At 36.8% G+C, this 21,575-nt stretch overlaps 1 protein-coding gene across 1 annotated transcript in view; it reads right to left on the bottom strand.

The window, feature by feature from the left end:
- The window catches only part of ERC2 (ELKS/RAB6-interacting/CAST family member 2), a gene marked incomplete at both ends in the record, with an annotated part of 465,422 nt that overhangs the window by 291,715 nt on the left and 152,132 nt on the right, over positions 1-21,575 (bottom strand). Inside the window, one exon of the mRNA XM_084292445.1 lies at positions 3,086-3,253. Within this exon, the coding sequence (XP_084148571.1) occupies positions 3,086-3,253 (168 nt within the window). The remainder of the gene's footprint in view (positions 1-3,085; positions 3,254-21,575) is intronic.

Raw genomic sequence — 21,575 nt, 5'->3', positions numbered from 1 at the left:
AATAAATATTATTTTAGGCTGAGTGAAACACTTCAGGCTGAGTGAAGAGAGATGTAGCCATCTATCCTGCATCAACAAATGAAGGCAGCAAAATAACTGGTTATTCACATGTTCTTAAATCAAAAGTAAAAATACACAGATAAAATTTGGCCCTGCATAGAAAAAAACAAATGGAGACATATTATAATATTAAAGAATGAAGAATCTAATGCCCAGGAGGAACCTAAAAACTAGAAGCAATTCTTTTCACTTTCAAAAGGGCTTTCGTAAGACTAATGTATCGACTGGTGCAATGACCTATTGGAAGGTATGTAAAGAAATTACAATCCACTAGAGGGCCCAACTGTTTCAGCTCCTAGTATAGGATGGTCCACATCGCTTTCCACCAACTGCAATTTGCATATGAGGACAGATTAATTACTAAATGTTCCACACACAAATGTCTGGCTGCCATCATTTCATGTGAAAACAGTAATGGAAGACGTGGCCAAAAGGTCAGAAGATGAGCAAAAATTGGAGAAATGGAAGAGACACAAGCAATCCAGCAAGACATAAAGGATTCTTATTGAGATTCATGTAAAAGAAAGTGACTGCAATCAATAGATAGTATATATTTTTCCAACAAAATATACTCATATATGGTTGTCATTAGAAAGGTAAGCTGTCAAGACTGGGAAGAGAAGAGGACCTCAGAGGACATCAGAGAACCTTATTCTTAAAACGCAGCATCCACCACTAGACTACTTGAGTATCTGTGCAAAATGACCGCTCAAAAATATTACAAAAGAATACTATAGCACCAGGACTTACTACTGTACACACTCCAACATATTTTTGAAATAACACAACTAAATGAACAATCTATGGCCAAAAAGGAGCTGTGCTCCTTTAGCCTTTGATAGAACATAAAGACTATGAAATATGAATGCCCTGCGTTGCATTAGTTCACATAGTGAGCGTGAACACATCTAGCATTCTTTAATATCAAGGCACTAATGCCTTGACACACTAGAGAGAACACTAGAAACTAGAACACTTGAAAACACTAGAGAGAGAGAAACTATAGAACATTTCCCTTCTATATGCAAGCATTATAGTGCTGGGATGAACTTGTACCTACTGCCAAGAATGGTGGAATGCTCAAGAAGGATAACCACGAGAAATCGTGCTCTTGATAAGCATTGCCAAAATGGGATTGAATAGCTAAGCAAATAGATTTTTACTTTTTTTCAGCTTTATTTCAAAGCCTGATTTGCACTGGTGACATACAGAATTTACTATTTTGTGTTTGTACACTAGACACATGAAAAATAAACAATGAAAACATGCTTTAAATTAAAAAAAAATATAGAGTATGGAACTGTAAACAAGAGTGACTAGAGCAGGGCAATGTTTATATCAATTTTTTCTCTACTTAAATCACTTGCAAGTGAATTTATCCCCTAACATATTGGAAATAACGCACAAGCAAAATAATGGCCCAAAGCTGAAAATGTGACCTAAAAATATTTTTTTCCAATACGGTATTATTTTCATATTGAAATTAAATGGTGTAATAATGACCTGATAATATTATTTTGGGGTATGCTAACACCTATATATTGTGATAATGTTATTCAAAGTATTGCAGAGAAACAAATTTACATGTAAGTACAACATGATAAATAATGTCAAAGTATGCAAATTAACTTTTTTTTTGTAATCAATGATTCATTCTTCTACAAGCATATGCACTATTTAGCCAATAGCAAATAAAATAAAATTGAACTTCCACAGCTCCCTGATGAAGTATATTTACCAGGATAAAAACCTCTGAAATATTCAGATGCCAATCCCAATCTTAAAGAATAATTTAGTGCTCTCATTTTGCACTTAGTTATTAGCAGGATTTATCACGTGGTAGACCAGAGCTCACTAGGTCATAATGTGTTTAATCCAGCGTTTAGTGAGCAGAGATAGCATAATTTGAGAGTGATTATTTTCATTACGAAGTCAGATGCAAAAGCAACAAGACCATTTGCAAGCCATAATAAAATAGCCATGATGTGTTAAAAACAGAAAAAAGCACCGTGTTGCATATTACTAGCCATTGCAGACAATGACTACAGCTCTGTGATAGATTATTATTCATCACACAATTTTTATCACTGAATCCAAATCCCTCCTCCTGATCTAAATACAAGACCAATTGTAAATTCTTGGTTTGATTAAAAAACACAAACCATTAGAAAAGATGCATTATTTTCTGCAAAATTCTGAAGTGATGTCCAAAATTAAACAGCATTCAGCACAACAAAAAAAAAAAGGCTTAATATTTGCTATTTTTCATATCATCAGCATTGCTAAAAATGCAAATATTCAGAAGGAGATTCCAGAACAAGATTAAATTGGATGGGTACCTAAGACCTTCTCTGTTTCTGAAAAATAAGGACTTGGCTTTATTAAACTCATGTATTTAGCCAAACAGACAAAAGTATGGATAAAGAATGTGAACCTTATGTGAGTCATAGAGGAAAACCACCGTAACATTGTAGAATAGTATATCATCATCATTGCTAATAAAGAAAAGTTTGGATTACTGGAGAGAGCCTCCATTCTCAATGTCTATAGCTTATCATGCATAGGAAAAGCAGAAAATTTACTTAAATTTAGTTTCCTTTTCCACTTCCTTCCCTCCCTCTCCACCAAAATGTCTTTAAAGAAAAATGCAGTATACTAATCTTTTAGTAGTCCCACACATTTTATTTGAATTATCTGGAAAGAATAGTATTCGGTGTTAGTAAGGATAACAGAATCCCTCACAGTGAGGAGTAGGTTTTGTCAGAATTGTTAGGACTTCCATTTAACTCCAAGAATTCTGTGAAAACTGCAGAATGTAATATTTTTGTAATACAATTAAAATATAACACTGTAGAAACAATCCCATGGAAGATAACACATTTATATTACAGAACTACTTAACTGTTACAGACGTACTCCACACTTTTTTTTTTTAATATTTTAAAGGTAATGTGCTCTAAGAAGTGCATTTCCTTTATATGTGTCTCAGAAATTTTACAACATATCCTTTCATCAATGATCCTACCTTTTTTTGAAGGACATTAATTTTCCTTTCTTTTACTTCCAACATGTCTTTCATATCTCGAATCTCTCCAGCTAGGGTTCCCTTCTCTTCTGTGAGGTCTTGAAGTTGTTTTGTTTTCTTATTGAGAAACGTTTCTTTTTCTTCCAATCGTAACCGCAAGGCATCAACCTACAGTAAGTAAATGAAACGCATTTAGGTGTTAGTAAGGATGAACAACATATTTTATTTATTTTACTTACTTTTTGTGTCACCTAGGAAACTTTTTTTTTTTTTAAGGTAGATTTTCCACCTGTATCTCGGACCAAAGGGACACTTCTAGTTGTTAAAATGTAATTAAAAATAAAGCAGTTTTAGCACCAAAGCATAAACAGAATAAAGTAGAAGAGTCAAAGTTTTAAGCATGACACTAAGAGAGTCCGATCTTGACATATGATATGTGACACACACACACACACACACACACAAAAAAATGACCTATTAAATATATAATTCATTGAAAATAGTGCTCTGTATCTTGTTTTCAGTTTAATTGTTAAAGCCATGAGGTGGCTCAATACTACAGTCAGTACACAGATTTGGACATATATCAGAAACAGAACTATTTAACAAAGATACAGCAAATGGTAAATGATAAGGCTTTCCACTTTTCTCCAGAGTATCTCTCATAAGTCTCTTAATAAATGGATCTTATTGTACTTTTCCATAGTAAGCACAATTTTCTATTGCATATAACAATGAATATTTCAAAGATTTTCATACACAGAAGTGTCTTAACAGAGAACCTCACCTAACTCTTCTGCATTACATGACTGCTTTCTATCTGCCTTTAGAAACTCTACAAAGTTCCAAAAGAAAAAGAAAACTCACAAGTTGAACAAGCATTCTAATGGCCCAGATAGTATATGTAATATCCCTTGTTTTCTCATTTCCTGCTATATAAATGCTCAGGGACGCAACTTTATCATTCTCTTAATGCAATTTCAACAGTTCTCAAATTGAGGTCAGGCAAATAGTTGCTGGTGTCTAGAAAAAAATCCATAGATCACTTGATGCTGACTACTATTTCCATATAGTTGTTTCTGTAAGCAGCTCTACGGCTAACAGCAATTAAAAAGCCTTGACACTCATAAAAGCCGTTAGAAATAAGGAATAAAAATAGCTGACTCTCCACAACAAACAAGAGGAGACGGAGAGTAGCATAATTATCAAAGAAAAAAAGCAAGGAATGTAGGTAAATCTAAATGACAGGACACCTGTTCAAGGAAAAGGACAGGGCCAAAGCAGTAGGGATAAGGATCCAGGAGCACAAGAATTGAAATGACAAATAGGTGCCAAAACAAAGACAGGAAAGTTTAATTTTCTCAAATAAATTTAACAACCCTACTTCACAGATGCAAATCCCTTGTGCCTTTTTAGTACTGTCTTTCTACGTAACCAGTGCCTAGAGTAGTTATCATAGAGTAAGTTATAATCCCAAATGGAAAAATGTGCTATTTTGCACACTGTGAAGAGGAGAGGAAGTGGTCACTGTCAAGATGCTCACTGATACAATCTTTGAGAACATCTAACACATTAGTCCAAATATTAGCTGTCAAGTTTCAAGAAAGTTTCAGTCAGAGATTTTGTCACAGTTTCCTTAAATTAAAATATCATAATGGAATTCCATGCTAGTAAAGCACATACTTGAATGCTTAAAAAGATGTGACAGTGCAGTGAAAGCGAAACCACAAGGTGAAACTGCAGCAGAAAAGCAGAGCTAGAAAATGAGATTTTGTAAGTTTAAATGGTGCAGCTTTTTATATAGTAGAGAAGAATAAAATGAATAGGGATTAACACTGTCTTAATTCAAGAATCTAAAGATCCAGACTTGAGCTGACAGTAGAACATAGAGGATCCAAAATATGACGCATGTAATCTATACTGACCTTGGTAATTAGTAAAATGAGAAGCTCTACATTTCACTGAAATGGAAAGAACACCTAATATTATTACTCAAAGAATTCTTTAGAAAGTATGTGCAAAGGCAAGCTAAATTACACTGACAAATAACGTAGAATTGTAAACAAAAGAGAACCAAAATTAAACTGAATTGGAATATCTCTCAAGTCATCGTGTTCCCCCTCCCCTGCCACTAGCATATTTTAGGCTAAACAAAGATATTGAAGCATATTTTAAGCTAAATTCACTAATGCCAAGAATTACCTACCACCTAAATTCTACTATTAATACTTTTGATATAAAAGGCATTTTTGTAATGAAAAAGTAGACATCTCTATTCATTACACCTAAAGAGTATGTTTAGGTTTAACAATTGGTACCATAAGAGTTGCACCTTACATGCATTGGTCCCTTCAATGAGCACTTCAACTAGATCATACCTGCTTGCACATACTTTTTCAGACAACACACTGTAGAACACTGGATGGGGAAACTTTGGAGGAGAAAAAGAAATCATTATGTAAGAAGTTTTGGAAGACCAAGAGAGGTTTTATTGTTGTTGTTGTTTTTGTTATGTGATCCTCATTATTGAAAACTGTTTTGTAAATAAAATAATTAATTCAAGAAAATACGGTATACCCAGTAAGGTTAGGATAATTTAGCAAATAATTGCATATGCAATCTGACAGATTTAAACAGAACAACAAAACAAATCCATTCGTAGCATTAAGCACTCTGGATTCCATTTTGCATTCCTTGTGCAGCCTCTAACTCCCAAATTCAAGGCTAGGTTACAGAGACTTTATTCTTAGTGAAGTATTTCAGTTTTCCAGAAGACTGGTTAACACATTGAAACTTCCAGTCCAGGAGAGGATACTAAAAGTACTGTTAGAGACCTACTTCCGTATTTGCACTTTGGCTCCACCCAGAGCAAGAAAGCCACTATGCAGCACAGAAAGCACTGGAGGGCAGCATGGGAATGCAGAACATTAGCAAGGTTTACAAGCCTCTACCACAGCACCATCATTTTATGAAAAGTAGAGAAGTAAGATAAAAACAGTGCAATCATTTGTCATCACAAAAGACAGTTCTTGAATAGTGGCCATTTGGCTAATACTGTTTTCATCTACAGCACTGATACCAGGAGGTGTTCACATTAAGTGGATTCATACAGGCTTGTTCTGGCTGCTAGGTACACTATTGAGAAGACAAGTCTGGACTGAAAATATATGATGTGGCAGTCTAAAATAATTCACCATCTAGCCAGAGCTGCAGGAAGTCAGGCAAGTGAGAAATCTTAGATTCACTAATCCAAATTTCAAACATACAGATGTCAGAAAATAAAGAATTAGGCTTTAAAATTTACATTACCTAAAAATTCACAAAGTTTATTCATAGTAAAAAGCTAGATGGAAGTAGCCAAAAGGATATAGATGTTAGTTTTTCATCTTTAGGTTGTACAGTTAGAACTGTTCAAGTCACATACAGTAAGCACTATTTTTTCTAGTTAATCAAGATACCTGAGGGGAGCCAGGAGAGGTTCAGTTTGGAAATTAGGAGAAATTTCTTCTCAGAAGGAGTAGTCAGGCGTTGGAATGGGTTGCCCACAGAGGTAGTGGCATCACCATCCCTGGGGGTGTTTAAGGAAAGTTTGGAACTGGTGCTAAGGGCCATGGTTTAGTGGGTGACATTGGTAGTAGGATGATTTAACAAGATGATCTTGGGGGGCCTTTTCCAACCTTCTATGATTCTATGAACAGAATATGTTTACGTACAAAATAATCAACAGATATCTGATTTATTTTTATTTATATTCTGAGTTTTGTAATGCTAAATTTATTCTGAGCAGAAGTCTTTGCAATGCCACTTTAAAACGTGGTTTGGGACTAATTTAGATGACCTGTTGGATCTCGAAATGCATGTTCTTCCTGCTCTTAAAATGGCTCATTGCTTTTATATATATATATATATATATATATATATATATATATATTATATATATATATTTTCTATATATATATATTCTCTACTGTATTTAGTTTATTTTTATAATAGGGTCTTGCAGTTAGTAAGCAGCGTGCAGTATTAGATTCAAACATAATTCTTTGACTATGAAAAATGGTTACAGCAGCTAACAGTGAAAGACCTCATCTGAAACTCATCACTTTTTTTTTTTTTTTTTTTTAATTTAATCACTTATTTGCTGCATGTCTTTAAGCAATCCTTTAAGTCAAATCACAAAAAACTCACTTGCACCTTTAAGTTGCAGATCAGAAGCTCAGCATAGCATTGAAGCAGGAGCTCCAAAATAGGAGGAAAAACTGCAGGTTTCATTTGCCAACTGCCACTAAGCATCTGTTTTATATTTTAAATTAAAGGTTGTTGAAGGTGATCAGAACCACTGGTAAACAAAGCACTGACACTGTTTCCCTGGGGACTGGCATAACACAGTAGGTTACACCCATGCAAGATACAGTTCTGCTCTGTGTGGCTGAATGGCACTTCCCAAGCCAAAAGCCTTTTCCTCTGTGTGCATCCATTCCCCACCCTGAGGGCTTAGCAGACACTTCTTGGTGCTCTTCACACATTTATTCACAACACATCCTGTCACAACTGCTCACAAAATTAAACTCAGAAATCGGGATTTTAGCCATCAAAACATGGGAGCCCCATAAGGAGGGGTGAGAGGATAAAAAAACAGATTGTTCTGTTTTTTGGGAAGCCCATGTCAAAAACCTGATTATGGGAAAGGGGAGCAGAGCCCCATCCACTCCAATTCACAGAATCACAGAATTTCTAGGCTGGAAGAGACCTCAAGATCATCGAGTCCAACCTCTGACCTAACACTAACAGTCCCCACTAAACCATATCCCTAAGCTCTACATCTAAACGTCTTTTAAAGACTTCCAGGGATGGTGACTCCACCACTTCCCTGGGCAGCCTGTTCCAATGTCTAACAACCCTTTTGGTAAAGAAGTTCTTCCTAACATCCAGCCTAAAACTCCCCTGGCGCAACTTTAGCCCATTCCCCCTCGTCCTGTCACCAGGCACGTGGGAGAATAGATCAACCCCCACCTCGCTACAGCCTCCTTTAATGTACTTATAGAGAGCAATAAGGTCACCCCTGAGCCTCCTTTTCTCCAGGCTGAACAAGCCCAGCTCCCTCAGCCGCTCCTCATAGGACTTGTTCTCCAGGCCCCTCACCAGCTTCGTCGCCCTTCTCTGGACCTGCTCAAGCACCTCCATGTCCTTCTTGTAGTGAGGGGCCCAAAACTGAACACAGTACTCAAGGTGCGGCCTCACCAGAGCCGAGTACAGGGGGGCGATCACCTCCCTAGCCCTGCTGGTCACACCGTTTCTTATGCAAGCCAGGATGCTGTTGCCCTTTTTGGCCACCTGAGCACACTGCTGGCTCATATTCAGCCAACTATCAACCAATACTCACAGGTCCTTCTCTGCCTGGCAGCTCTCCAACCACTCATCTCCCAGCCTGTAGCTCTGCTTGGGGTTATTGCGCCCCAGGTGCAGGACCCAGCACTTGGCCTTGTTGAACTTCATGCAGCTGACCTCAGCCCATCAGTGAAGCCTATCCAGATCCTCCTGCAGAGCCTTCCTACCCTCAAGCAGATCAACACACGTGCATAGCTTGGTGTCATCTGTGAACTTACTGTGGGTGCACTCAATGCCCTCGTCCAGATCATCAATGAAGATATTAAAGAGGACCGGCCCCTGCACCAAGCCCTGGGGAACACCACTAGTGACTGGCCTCCAACTGGACTTGACTCCATTCAGCACGACTCTTTGGGCCCGGCTATCCAGCCAGTTTCTAACCCAACGAAGCGTGCGCCAGTCCAAGCCAAGAGCAGCCAGTTTCTTGAGGAGAATGCTGTGGGAAACGGTGTCAAAAGCCTTGCTGAAGTCAAGGTAGACTACATCCACAGCCTTTCCCTCATCCACCCAGCGCGTCACTTTGTCATAGAAGGAGATCAGGTTCATCAAGCAGGACCTGCCTTTCATAAACCCATGCTGACTGGGCCTGATCACATGCTTGCCCTGCAAGTGCTGCGTGATGACTCTCAAGAGGATCTGCTCCATGAGCTTCCCTGGTACTGAGGTCAAACTGACAGGCCTATAGTTTCCCAGGTCTGCCCTCCGGCCCTTCTTGTAGATGGGCGTCACGTTTGCTAGCCGCCAGTCAACTGGGAAATTCCTTGGGCCTGATTCTGCCTTACACAGCTGTAATTAAACAGCACATGACTGGACCTTCCTGCATTTCCTTTCACCACTAGCCAGCTCGTAACATGACAGAAGTTATTTCTATTCCCTAAACAGAAGTGAATTTAACCCTGAGGGAGGAGAGACGGTGCTTGGTGGTTTTCCTTATTACCAAACAGAAATGTATACTGGACTCCACAATCTCCATCTTTTCTTTACCTGGTTAGCTTTCTGGCCAGCCATACAAAAGCCTTTACGTTAGCACATGGGTTGTGCCACAGAGGATCAGACACCTAGTGCTTCAGTGTTGTCTGGACCAAAGCTAAATGCAGAAATGGACTTTTTTCACATTTACACCATAAATAGATTACTGCACACACATTTATGTAAGTAGTTTACACCTCTGATCAGTTCTTCCAGGTCAATGATATTTATTTATTTTTTAATTCTGAATGAATTAAAATGAATAAATACTCGTGTCATTAAGGTGAATTGAACTCTTCCATAAGGAGTTGCTCACACTTAAGATTTGCATACATGCAGACGTAAGAGGTAAAATCCTGCCTGGAACCACAATTTTCACAAGAGATTGTTGTTACTATAAAGCAATGACAGTTTTCATTTAATAATTCATTAATTAAATTAATTTGAAGCCTTAATAGCTTCAAATAAAACTTAAAACTGCATTCACACCTTTGGTTGCACCAAGGAAAATGTTCTAAAAGAGCTGAAATAAAGACTCTCAATCCCAGAAACCCTGCTTCAAACAGGAACAGTGCAAGTGCTGGGAAGGAAAGAGTATGAGAGAGCAACCACAGCCTGAGGTGGCAGATCCTCCACTCCAGTCCTAGCATTTCCTGCTCCCACTCCTCTCTCTGTCAGCTTAGAGCTTCTGACTGCTGCAGAAACACTGTTCACCGTGATGTCATCTCCAAGCCACAGAAAAATGCAATGTCACACTTGGAAGATTGTCTTATTTCCCAGCCCTTTCAAATGAACCACAGATCAGAAAATGCTCAGTCTTCTGTTCCAGTTGGAGTTTGACTTCCAAAGAATTAGGAGAAAATTCCTTCCTAAAGGAATTTCCCCCTCCTGGTGAAACAGAAATGTTTCTCAGATATGATGAGAGGCTACTGACCTGGGTTGCTGACACAGCATTTCACGTTTCAATCTGGATCACAGAGATTCAGACAAATCTTTTGTAAACCATACATTTTCCTACCTTTTTTGCTGTTGTTTTTAAGACTGTATCCTATTTGATGCTCCCTCTTTTCCCCTCTTTCAAAAAATATTTGTTGAATATTTTTTGTTGAGAGTTGAAAAAAAAAAAAAAAAATTCAACTCTCTCCCAGCCAAAAACTACCAAAAGCCAAGTCCATGTGAGAGCTCAAATTAAAACCTCTTATGGCTGGGCTTCCTAATCATAGAGGTCTTTTCCAACCCAAACGATTCCATGATTGTAACATCAGAAAAGGAGAATATTCTGCTCACAGCATGGTTTTCTGTGTCATTCTTTTCTTCTTGCAAGTACAGGGTACAGCACTATCTCCAGTCTGTCTTCCCAGAAGCTACTTGTTGTGGAGCTAAAATTAGATTCTGTCCTGACACCAGTGTTGGGAAGAAAAAAAAATCTACCAAGTACAACTATACTTTCCTACTCACCATCAACCAGTGGTCAGATGTCTTGAAACTGATACAGCAGAACACCAACCCAAAAAGGCCACACCTAGACAATGAAGCCCAGGTATTTTGATAGAATAGGTTTATCTTCTCACAAACTAGCGCACACAGTGAGGAGCCATTCTGAAATCAGTGCTCTACTCAAGTTTTCAGAAAACCAGAAATTTGACCCAGTGCCAGCCTGGGAGAGTGAGTAGGCAACTCATACTGTGTGTGGTCTTAGGTGTACAGATTTATTTTCTATTCACAGGAATGCAATGTGGGGGTTTACAAGAACATTAGTTATGTCAGTCATTTTCTGCTTCCCTACATTCTCCTTTCTGTCTCCAGTAATCATGAACCCAGACTTTCACATTTCTCATAATGTGAAATAAAACTACCTCAGCTCGAACTGCATGCAACCTTTAGCTACATAGTATCTCTTTGGTGCTAAGCATGTGACATCATTTCATAAGCCAAATACAAACCTCCAGATGGTGTAAAATCAAAAATCTGTTAAGTCAGCTCTCCTCATCTTGTGGAAGACAAGAAGCAAAATATACTACTTTGTTTACAGCTAGGATGGATTTGCCAATATTAGAAATTATCTTTTCCCTGAAAATGGTACAGTGAAATCACATCTCCCAAAAATAATGAGGCAATGAATATTCTAAACAGAGTGTGCCAGTACACTGTGAGGAATGTCTGCCACTTTGTTACTCCTCCTTATACATCTATGGCATTTTAAACAATCTGAAAGGAAATTAAATATAGGTCATTTTATAACATCATATATATATATATATAATTATATTTGAAAGGATGAGGATTTTTGGTACACAAAAACACTCTGGCTTTTCACTCAACGCTATGTAATTTTAAGAGTCCTTGACTTATTTTTCCCAAGCTCTGGCAGCACATTTACTAGTAAAACTTGGCAATCTGAAAATACCATCATTTTCCAGGAAAATAAAGCCAAACCAGATCTGATAGCTAGCACATAAACCATTTCAAAGACCTCTGTCCAAGTAAATTGCTTGTCAATTTAGTCTAAGTTGTTTTTCCTCAGCAACTACCTATTTCAGCAACTCTGTTGCTTGCTCTGGAAATATACAACACTTTACAAAACTCCAAAATTGGGTTATCCTAAAGAGAAGTTCATATAAGTGGCAAAAATTGCTAAATTCAAAGTCAAACTTTATAAATCTTCACGTCATCACCTGCCACTCATGACCAGCTCCAGTAGTGACGTTTATTTCTTGAAGTCCCTTACTGTTAACTGTTTAACTTATATGCCATAGTATATATATATATATCATTTATTAAAGTGGTTTTGGTGTTATGGAGCTCCACGTGAAAGTAAAATGTGAAGAAGCACTACTGTGTTTGACTGTTAAGAATTACTTATTGTACCAGCATAAATTAATACATTTAAAGCAAAGTATTTTTTAATTTTATTTTTTTTTTTAAGTAATTCTGACATTACTAGTCAAGCATTAAATATACGGTAGTACCATCCCTTGGGTAACAGAAGGCAAACTAGCACCCATTGTCTTTCTCCCTCCTAATCCCACTTCTGTTCCAGCACACATTGCAGTCAGTATGTGCCACTACATCCAGGAACCAGTTTTCTGACCTTTTGTACTATTCTTCTCTCCCTTCCTGATGACCACTACAGGCTCCACAAGGTTGCTGACACTTTCCTGTACTACTACTTGTTACCTTAGTGTATTATGCAGCCTTTTTCTTTTTTTTCCCTTCCTCCATCCTTTGGAACCATTTGTTAATCAAAGAACCAAACAAAGATCTTCGTGCCTGTATTTATTCATCCATATTTACATATGACATTAAGAACTGGCAAAAGGACAGGGATGTAAAGCAGCTGAGTACCTTCCCGCTGATCCAAATAGAGAGTGAGCAACATAAGAGGGTGTGAGCAACACAAGAAGATGATGCCTGTTCACATCAGAACAAATTCATGCTATCTCATACCACTATCCCTATAGAACCACCATCACAAGCTCTTTCAATCCCTAGATGAAAAGTAGAACCACATGATGGCACAATGCATCCAATGCACTTACTACTCTACTTACACCTCAAAAGATGGCATCTATATGTTCCACAAAGATCCCAGCCTCTCTCCCCAACAGCTTAGCCCACCAGCGTGTAATAATCAACCCTGATTTTTCTTTCATTCTTTCTTTTTCCACAAGTCCAGATTATACACTCTTTTAAAAGAGAAAAGCAGTATTACTGATTCGACAAACCACACTAGAAAATGTCTTAGCTGAAACAGATTGCAGCTGAGAAACAAAATGGTTCCCACGGGCAGTTCAAAATTCATCCTTTTGAACCATCATAGCCACAAAGATTTCTGATTGATTTCTGGTATCAACACAGCCAACTGCCTACCAGTTGTTTTATTCAAGAAAATCTTTGCCTACTCCTACCACTAAAATTAGGTAGTTTAAAGTGGCTGGTCAAAAGTTCAGAATTTAATATTCAGTTCAGCTCCAGCAAATTTTGGAAAACACATGGGAATTGTAACTCATGTGCTAATACTTAAAGTTTTTGTTAATAAAACTTCCAACACTAACCTTACCTCACTGATTTTTATGCTTACTATAAAATGATAGCTGTCATATTTTTGAATTAGTGCAAACGGAAATCAGTCATTCCAGAGTAAATGTTATTTAGCAACATAATGATAGTTATAAATTCAAAATACTTAAAACCAATTTACAAAACTATCAATCCTAGTAGCTTTTAACTTTTGAAATTTCTGTCCCCAGTAACATTCACATTTTATTATACTTTAGCAGATTAATAGAAAGTGAATTAAAAGGCCACTTTTTTTAAGTCATGCCAATGCACTTAACTGCTTCATGAAAAAAAAAAGTGTTTAACTCCAAGATAATATAAAAACCATCAGTAAATAGTCATTAGCTCCATACACAATGAAAACAGAATTTTTATACAAACTGTTTTTCTCAGTTTAATTTTTTCTTAATACAGGAGCCAATTATTACAAATAGTTGACATAACAATGGGAGCGATTTTTGTAAAGCACATTTAAGTTTGTAATCTGCTCAGCACATTCAAACAAAGGAGCTGTCTGTAGGTAAACCTCTCCAACCAAACTAGAGAGTCTCTTACATTGACAGGGATGAGTTGTACCCTTGACCCCACTCCCTCTCCCATCTCGTAGATTCACCCTGTTCTGGGACTGGAACACCTGTTGATGTCACCCACTTGTTTATCACATACTCCTTCATCAGCAGGTCCACCTGGAATCAGCTTGACTACAGGCTTATCTTCCAGAATTTATGGCCAGCTCATAAACACAGCAATATAAAACAGATTGGACAGTATTTTTCATTTATTCATAAATAAAGGGAACAGAGAAGAAGGGTAAAATAATAAGCTAAACATGCATTGTTTACTTTAAATTTAACAGTGTTTTCTTCAAGAAGTATGCCGTGTTGGGTATTTTATCTCTCCTGCCCACATTCTTCCAGAGACCAATGTATTGCCTTTTCTCTGAAAACTGCTCCATTTCTCTCAAGAGTGAGTAAGTTTCTAACCACTTTGAACCTCTTTGATTAAAAAAAAATCACTTCTAAATCTTCCCAAATATAAAACCTGAGAAGTTCTTTCTCTCCCAATAAACCAGGCTGCACAATCTCCTTTGGCAGCAATAAACTTCATTTGGTTTGATAACCAAATGTTAAATGTCAAATGTCTTGAGTACCAGCAAGTGAAGTGTTACAGCTCTGCTTAGCTCACTTGTTTTCAACCCAAACCTTTAGTTCTCTGTGCCCTTCTAGAACCCAGAATTTTCTCCATAGCACTGGCTTTCAGGGCAAATAAGCCAGGACAACAGCCTTACTTCAACCCACCACCACCACCTCCAAAAAACAAAACAAAACAAAACTACTGCTGCTCGTTTCAGTCTTCTTCAGTGGCTTCTAGAGTCTTCCAGAGTTCTCTGAAATAGTGGTTCCTGTTTGTGAGTGCTGCTATTTCAAAGAGAAATAACACTTAGGACTTTCTGATTTGGGGGAGGATATTTTGTTGGTTTTTAATAAATGACCTCAGGTGTTTCAAATGAAGAGGCACCATCTCAGCATTACACAGCTAATTTGTATTTAAGCTTTCTAGGTAATTCTGCTGATGTACCCACATCTAGTGATGCACACAGCAGGGAGCAGCATGCCCATGCCACCTGCAACTCTGCCAGACCAGTTGGAAGTTCTACACTTTCCTTACAAGGGGGATCTGCAGCAATGCACAGAGAACTGTCCCCTAGGAGATAAGAGTGAATCTCTCATATCTAGGGCTCTTACAACATGAGTCAAATGCAAGAGAAAGTGTCTGATAAAGATCTAATAAAAATTTATTGTATACATGATCTGTGCATGCACAGCAACCCAGATGACATGCTGGATTTGCTGCATAAACTAGTGTAGTCCATCTTACACAAGTTGATGCACAACAAAGCTCACACCCATTGTCTAGTTCATACACAGTAGATTTGATACATCTGAGATGTACCAGACTTCTCTTAATTTGGATACTGGGATGTGTGAGATTTAGCTAAGAGATTATCAAGGTCCCCTGAGCTATTGAGATTATTTAAATCTGGATAACTGATCCACAAGTATATGATAGAACATCAGTGTTAGCATCAATCTATCCTTAAAACTTCAATTTCTGAGGAGCAGAGCAGAGTTTTTGTTTTGTTTTCACCAGCAGAAGAACAGTTGTGAGAAATACAAGATAATTGCTTCACATGAGAACATTGTTTTACTACATTAGATGGAGAAAAAGATTATGTAGAATGTTTGGCATTCCAGTAGTAATGTTCTGAAGAGAAAAGTTGTCACATAAATTAGTAGATCCATTTTGTCTATTTCTGCAACTTGTCCATAAAAGAAGTACTTTTCGAGGTTCAAAAAAAAAAAAAAAAACTTACAGAAGATTCAATTTGCCAATATCTGGCATATTCTTGATATTTACATATTTCTCCTAGAGCTGGTAGTATTCAGACCCTTCTACAACAAGGTTTAAAGAAAAAGAATGAAAATAGTACTACAAACCCTACCTGGCTCAATTCTTACCTAAATATTAAATATAAAAAGATACATATGCTAGTATGCAAGTTACAAATTCCTTGTTCTACTAGGCCAAGGATACAAATTTTCTGGAATTCAGAAGTCAGGTCTTCCAAAACAAAAAATGAGAGAAAATTAAGAGACTAGATAATTAAATTACTTCTTCCTAGAAATAAAACTGGAAGTTACGCAGATACAGATTACCTCAGGATAAATCTTTAATTCCGTACTCAGAACTGAACCACACATTCAAAAATGTTTGATAGAAGTAATTATTAACGAGTGATATCAAAAGCGATTAAAAAATGATTGGAAGTTCCCTAAATGGAGCCTAAAAAGACTACTTTGGCATGCAGTAAAGTACATTCTTGGTAAAAGAATCTACTCGACATTAATAAGATTTAAAAAATGACAGAGGTCTCCTAGCAAGAACATTCCAAGCTATTCAGGGCATAATAATAGCAAAGTTTGCATACCATTCTCAGAGACAATATCTTCTTTAAATGGGAAGCCTGGTTTGAGCAAAGGCAACATGCATTCTGTCTACAGCAAATTCTTATGCTTCCTGCAAGTGGTAGGTTGATTTAAGTGACAACTCAATAAATACAGGTCTCAAATCAATCAAAGATAAAAATTGGTATTGATCCTGCTATAAGGATAATAGGATCCTGTAAGGACCTTTTTTATTATTATTTTTAAAGAGGTTTATTTTTGACCTAACTAGATGAAAATAACCATTTTTGCTAGAATTTAATAGCATCAGCTACTGATACTATCACTGATTAATTCTAAGTAATTAAACCCCAAAAGAACCATGAAAAGTTTCCAGTGATATAAATGACCTAAACAAACATTCCAAACTCAATTACCAATGATGTTAGCATCTTGAAGATTAACACATTACTTAAGAGAAATGGAAAAGTGCTTAATACGTTCAGCTCACAAAGTCTGCTTTGACTGAAGGAGGAGCAAAAATTGAGATTCTTTTTTGGGAGTAGGTAAAGCTTGAACTTTAGAAGAAAATTTAAGTCCAAGATTGTAAAGCAAAAAATAAAAATAAAAATCAGACTCAAAGGACAGCAATTTAAAAAAATCTGATACTAGGTGAAAGAGGAAAAAAAGCTAATTATATATATTTTAGCTAGGACTGGTGAATTGTTTAGGCCTCTTTAATGAATTAATTAAAAACTGTTTGTCAGCATCACCTCAGTGTGATATCTGCACAAGTTATTGCATCTCACGTGAATGGTAGTGTCAGCTACTCTACCTTAAAGATAACATAGAAGAACAGAAGCTCACTTAATAGCTCTCTTGTGAAGAACAGCTCTATGTCAAGAATAAAGAATACCAAAGAACTGGCATTCTTGTATGACCTGATACAAGAGGAAAATGCTATGACTATAATAACAACCTATTATTCAAAATGAAGGATTCTGACCAAAACACAACTCAAAGCAATATGTGGCTGACCTGTGGATGACAATTACTTGATTTTTAGCCAAAATTCAACTTGAAAAAACAGAAAAGTCATCAGTGATTTCAGATGGTTTTATCAACAAATGTCTGACAGAGGAGCTAGTCTAGTCTTTTAAGAGATCAGGCACAAGCAGTTCTCTCAAGTTCTCCTATCAGTGCCTTACCCAGAAAAAAAGTTAAATTACCTACTAATAGCAGCAACATCATGTTTGTTATCTAATCTGTGGGACTTTCCGGAGTACTAGAAATGGTATTATCTTTTCATCTTTATTAGTACAGATGAAGCCCTTACTAGTACCCTGGACAAATAACTTCACTAGGCTAGTTTGCAAGTGTCTTGAAAAGAAGATTAAAAGCATACTGTGAGTCATGGGATAACTACTTATTTTTCTTAAAATCTCAATTCTGATATACTAAGTGGTGAAACTCTTTAAAAAAAAAAATCTGGTCTTTACAATCATAGAGAACAAGAAACCAGATCTACAAATCCCTACAGAAGACAAATTATATAAAAATATTTCAGATTACATTTAAAATGTTCTGATTTTTGGACACAACAAAAGATGCAAGATTTAAAATGTGAGGGCTGAGTAGCTTTCAGATTTATGGAAACTAATAGTTAATCAGTGTTATTCCGAGCCCCTGAAAAAATTGTTCTGTGAAATGATGTGTCACATTGAATAATAATTTCCAGAATTAAATTAAAGATATCTTACAGGTAGAAGGTGGTCCATCAGCTGAAGATCATAAGGCGTGGAAATACTGCTAAGCTATTTTATTAATAACAAAAAAAAAAAAAAAAAAAAAAAAAGCAGGTTGGAGTCTAAAAAAAAGCAGGTTGGAGTCTTTTTGTTTTGGAAACAAAAAGTGCAGCCATTTTTCCTGTCATACAAATTGCAAATATATTTACTTCAGGTGCTGGAAACAGACTCCCAAACTACTTTCCAGAGACTGTGCTAGATTGAAAGGTGAAATCTGGACATAGAGAGACTACTTAGACCAAGAAAGGCTGTCTAAAACTCTGTATCTCAAGAAAGGACTATAGTCTATTGTTACCGAATTAATTAGTTTAAGTAGCTATTGTCACAAACTGATAACTCCTTTTATATGTCATCTTTGCAGTAACATTCTTGAGGCATTTTAGGTGGAACTGGAGAAGGTCTTCAAAACATCAGTTATCACATGAAGTGGATCTTCAACTCAGAATCTAAGTGTTGGAAATTTTTCAGATAATTAATGACATTCAACAGTACTAGGAAATGTGTAAGATTGAAATTAGGGACATAAAAGCAATAATTTTTTCCGTTGTAAAGTACAGTGCTTATAATGCAGGTTACATGGTAAATTAAAAACTAAAACTTATGCAGAGATGAAGTCAGACATGAATAAGTTTCAGTTGCAGGTTTTCTAGCATACTAGCAGAGGCTAGTTTGCTAAGTATTTAAACTGAATCCAGTCAGCTAGATTATTGCTCTTTACAGATACCTTAAAGGAGGCTGTAGTGAGATGGGGGTTGGCCTGTTCTCCCACGTGCCTGGTGACAGGATGAGGGGGAATGGGCTAAAGTTGTGCCAGGGGCGTTTTAGGTTAGATGTTAGGAAGAACTTCTTTACCAAAAGGGTTGTTAGACATTGGAACAGGCTGCCCAGGGAAGTGGTGGAGTCACCATCCCTGGAAGTCTTTAAAAGACGTTTAGATGTAGAGCTTAGGGATATGGTTTAGTGGGGACTGTTAGCTGTGAGGTTGGACTCGATGATCTTGAGGTCTCTTCCAGCCTAGAAATTCTGTGATTTCAAGATCTGATCTTGCATTTACTTCTCAGCTGGTAGTTACGGGTTTACTAGTTTACCACAATCATATTCCAGCTGGGAGACACTATCTCAGGACAGAATAGCAACTGAAGGAGAAAGATAAAGGGAAACTGGTATGTGCTGCTTTCTTAACAGCATTGACACTAAACAACATGAAGTTAGATATGAACACAAGCTATCATAAAAGTGCTTTTACACAGTCAAACGTTTAAGAGGTATTTTCAGAAAAAGAACCAGAATGAAATAACTCTCAAATTAATGTCAGAGAAAGCCCTACAACATACAAGAGCCAAAAGTGACAGCCAAGACACAGTGACTAAATAAACAGAGAAAGATAATCCTCATACACCAGTTTTCAATGGGAATAAAAGCCAACTCTGATTCTTCAAAGTACAAGAAACTCAAGAACTCTCGGAACTGTTAACCATAAATTCCAGTATGCCAACATATTCCTTCCTTCTCCAAAATGTCCAAGACAATACTGGGTACCATGTGAATTTTCTAACATTTCAAAAAGAGAAACCTCATGAACTATACATCCATGCTTGATCCTGTGCTGCATTAGAACCTGTATGGAAAAATCATTAAACCACAATAACCTACACTGGAACAGCTTGAAAGAAATTTTTCCTTCTCCCTTTCTCAGTCCCTTGAAGGAACCCAGGGTCTTACAAAGATCATAATCAGAAACAAAAATGTGGCTAATATATATCTAATATGACACATCAACAAATTCTAGACTTGTAAAACATGACCCTCTAAATCCTGCAGAGGTATCCTAGATTTTGATAAACTTGATTCAATCAATGTACTATTCACTCTAAGGAAAAATACCTGGGTGAAACAAAGCATACAATTATGTAAGGGTTTCCATTTTCCATTTCTATTTTCCATTACTTTCTGTAGAAGTAATTAGTGTCCTCGTTATATACAAATTTTCTAACTTGAAGTCAGAAAATAAATCTAGCTTTGATAACACCTCAACTAAGCAAGATGGTTTTCCTTTCCATAATATAAAGATAAGCACTATATATACCTCACAAAGGTACAGTGAGGTTTCAACATTTTGTTAAAATCTCTGAAAAGTGCCTTACAGAAAGCCTGAGGAGGAGGTACACAAAAATGTGTATTATGCCAAAAAGGAAAAAAAAAAAAAAGATTAAGTAGATGCGGCAGTGGAATATTGAATCAGACAGCGCAGGAACACTTTTTCCGCCATTTCTGGAAGTACCACAGTTCCTTCAGAAGGAGAACCTCTTCCAAAAATTCCCAAGATCCAGAATCCCATAATGGCAGTTCTCCCACTAAAGCTTGTAGAGTATTTTCAAGGCTTCTGATAGAGACTATTACACTTTACTACAATAGGTTAGAAGGAAAAATGAAACAAGATGCGCAGCATCTTATAAGCAGATATACTTCAGAACAATTTCTGCTAGCCTTATTGTAAGCAGTACATGAAAATCTGATTACTATCCCTAGAAAGCTAAATCCCTACTCCGGTAGACTGTGAAAAGTTTTCCATATTTTAAAGCTTGAAGTAAAAGCTTAGCCAAGAAATTTTAAGAAGATGTTTCAAATAATTATTTTATCATGGTCTTTCAAAATCAAACCTTCTCTATACTTGGTTTACTATAAAAGGTGAACTTGGTAAAAGTTTGTACAGAAATTATGACCATTCTTGGTCATGTAAACTCAGATAGATTGCATTTTTCATGGAGGGAAGAAGAAAGAATCATTCTACAGGTTTTTCCATACAAAACCCTGGAAAATTGTTGGAAATCTGGAATATGACATGTAAGTAATAAATAAACAAGCAAACAAAATAAATGATGAAGTAACATACATAAGCTGCAGGATGCTAAACTCAGACTGACACACCTACATTGTCTCATTCATCCCTCAGCTTAACAAATATAGCATAACTGTCCCTTAACAAATATAGCATAACTGAAAGAAAGAGGGATGTCACCAGTTAACAGCACTGATAAACAAAACAGGATGGCTTAAAAGACCCCTGAAAAATCAAACCACTATTAAATGATTCAATCGAGCCAAACCTTTTTAATATTTAGTTTTTCCATTTTCTTGATCAATCCTACAACCTTCCTAACTCTTCCACCTCACCTACTCTGAACTGATATTTCTTTGATCTGTGTGATCAGAGCCATTAACTGCATTCCATGTGAGATTTCATGAAGTGGATTAAGACATTCCCCATCTCTACCAGAAGTCTCTCTTCTGATACATTCCAGGATTAGATTTTCCACAGCCACA

Source organism: Netta rufina, assembly GCF_964035555.1.
Source record: "Netta rufina genome assembly, chromosome: 10".
In the NCBI taxonomy this organism is placed as follows: domain Eukaryota; kingdom Metazoa; phylum Chordata; class Aves; order Anseriformes; family Anatidae; genus Netta; species Netta rufina.
The sequence above is the reverse complement of the archived record's forward strand: the minus strand, read 5'-3'. Positions and strand labels throughout refer to the sequence as shown.